Source organism: Empidonax traillii, unplaced genomic scaffold (genome assembly GCF_003031625.1).
Source record: "Empidonax traillii isolate 1590-97213 ecotype Southwest subspecies unplaced genomic scaffold, ASM303162v1 scaffold6175:size6420, whole genome shotgun sequence".
In the NCBI taxonomy this organism is placed as follows: Eukaryota; Metazoa; Chordata; class Aves; order Passeriformes; family Tyrannidae; genus Empidonax; species Empidonax traillii.
This window is the reverse complement of record NW_020961368.1, coordinates 4,226-6,420: the sequence shown is the minus strand read 5'-3', so window position 1 is coordinate 6,420 and position 2,195 is coordinate 4,226. Positions and strand designations below refer to the sequence as shown.

Here is a 2,195-nt window from a genome sequence, read left to right as displayed (position 1 = left end):
AGAGCAGGGAAGGGGTCCGGGGTCAGACCCCACCCCCCCAGGCCAGCCCCCTGCCCACCCCCCGCTCCACTCTCCCCCCCCAGGAGACCCCCTCCTCTCCAACACCTTCACCGAACCCACCAGGAGCATCGTGGGGCCCGTGGGCCCCCCCGGACCGGTGGGGCCCATGGGTGAGTGTGTCCCCCCCTCCCCAATCCCTCCAAACCCCTTTGGGGGTGCCCCGGGGCCGACCTGAGCTGTGCCCCCTCTCCCGGCAGGTCCCCCCGGCCCCCCGGGCCCCATCGGGCCCCCCGGACCCCCCGGACCCCACGTAAGTGCTGGAGTGGGGGCGGGCACAGGGTGGGTGGGCCCCCGCGTGTCCCCTCCCCCCAGGGGGATGTCACCCACCTTGTCCCTGCACAGGGAAGAGCCGGAGCCCCCGGAGCTGCGGGTCCCCCCGGGGAGAAGGGGGACAGGGTGAGTCCTCCCAGCTTCTTCCTCCCAGGGATTTGAGGGGTCTCGGATACTCAGACGGCGTCACAGAGTGGGTTTTGGGGGTATTTTGGGGTGCAGGGGATGATTGTTGGGGTGGCTTTGGGGTGATTTGGGTTGTTTCAGGAGGATTTTCGGTGATTCGGGGGTATTTTGATGTCCCTCACCTGCTAGCAGCTCAGGCACAGCCAGTTTTGGGGTATTTTGGGGTGCAGGAGATGATTTTTGGGGTATTTCAAGGGTGGGTTTTGTGCGATTTGGGGATATTTTGGGGTCTCTCACTTGGTAGCAGCTCAGGCACAGCCTGATTTGGGGTGATTTTGGGATGATTTGGGGTGGTTTTGGGTTGATTGGTGGTGTGTTTGGAGTTGATTCGGGGTGGTTTTGGGGTGATTTGGGGTGGGGTTGGGATGATCTGGGGTATTTTGGGGGTGATTCGAGGTGGGTTTGGGGTGATTTGGGGTGGGGTTGGGATGATCTGGGGTATTTTGGGGGTGATTTGGGGTGGTTTTCAGGAGGATTTGGTGTGATTTAGGGTGGGTTTTGGGTTGATTTGTGAGGGGTTTGAGGGTGATTCGGGGTGGTTTTATGGTGATTCGGGGTGGGGTTTGGGATGATTCGGGCTGTGTTTGGGGTGGTTTGGGGATGCTTTCAGAGTGTTTTGGGCTGCTTTAAGGTGGTTTTGGGGTGAACTGCTGGTACCACCCCTGCTGGGGGTCTGGCCGTGCCCCCCCCCCCCCCGGGCACTGATGGGCTCTGTCCCCCCACAGGGTCCCCAGGGCCACCCGGGCAGCCGCGGGCAGGACGGGGCGCAGGTAGGTGGGTGGGGGGGCCCCCCCAGCGCAGCTCCCCGTGCCCCCCGCGCTGCCAGGGCCTCTCCTCTCTGTGTTTCAGGGCGAGCCGGGCCCCCAGGGCGAGCCAGGCCACAGGGGCACTTGGGTGAGTGGCACCCGGGGGTGCTGGGGAGGGGGTGATGGGCGTGGGAGGACCCCCGGCCCCCTCCCTGCTCTGCTCTGGATCTCATCCGTGGGACCCCAACGATGGTCTGGGGGTGCCCAGAACCCCAGTGGTGGCACTGGGGGTCCCCTGCAGTGCCCGGTGCCCCACACCTCATCCCTGTCACCCCAGTGATGTCCTGGGGGTACCCAACTGTTCCCAGTGCCCCCCCAGCTTGTCCCTGAGACCCCAGTGGTGGCACTGGGGGTCCCCAGCTGTGCCCGGTGCCAATGTCACCTGAATGGGATGATGTGGCACATCACCAGCCCCCCGGTGACCCCGGGGACAGGGGGTGGGCTCAGCCCCCCCCAACCCCCCCCGGGTACCCCCCCCCAGTCCTTCCCCTGGTGCCACAGTGAGTCAGGGGGTGCCAGGAAGTGGGGGGTCACCGCGTCCCATCCATGCTGCCCCCGGGGAGGGTGGTACAGGGTCGTGGGGGGGTGCAGGCCCCCCTCCCCAGCCCTGCCTGTCTTGTCCCCAGGGGGAGGGTTTGCACCAGCTCCGGGAGGCGCTGAAGATTTTAGCGGAGAGGGTTTTAATCTTGGAAACAATGATTGGGCTCTACGGTGAGTAGGGGCACGGGGACCCCCGGGGTGCCCCCCTCCCCTTCAAGGGGTGACCCCCATCCCTGCTGCCAGGTCACCAGGTCCCCGTGACGTCACGGTGGCCCTTGGCTCGATGATGTCATGGAGCTGTGGGGAGGGGACCCTCAGCACCCCCTCCCCTCC

At 65.6% G+C, this 2,195-nt stretch overlaps 1 protein-coding gene across 1 annotated transcript in view; it reads left to right on the top strand.

Annotated features, from left to right (window-relative positions):
- Nucleotides 1–10: 10 nt before the first annotated feature.
- LOC114073357 (EMI domain-containing protein 1-like) overlaps nucleotides 11–2,195 on the top strand; it is a gene marked incomplete at its 5' end in the record, with an annotated part of 6,267 nt that continues 4,082 nt past the window's right edge. Inside the window, 6 exons of the mRNA XM_027911126.1 lie at nucleotides 11–170; nucleotides 258–310; nucleotides 403–456; nucleotides 1,242–1,286; nucleotides 1,366–1,410; nucleotides 1,949–2,033. Of these exons, the coding sequence (XP_027766927.1) occupies nucleotides 11–170; nucleotides 258–310; nucleotides 403–456; nucleotides 1,242–1,286; nucleotides 1,366–1,410; nucleotides 1,949–2,033 (442 nt within the window). The remainder of the gene's footprint in view (nucleotides 171–257; nucleotides 311–402; nucleotides 457–1,241; nucleotides 1,287–1,365; nucleotides 1,411–1,948; nucleotides 2,034–2,195) is intronic.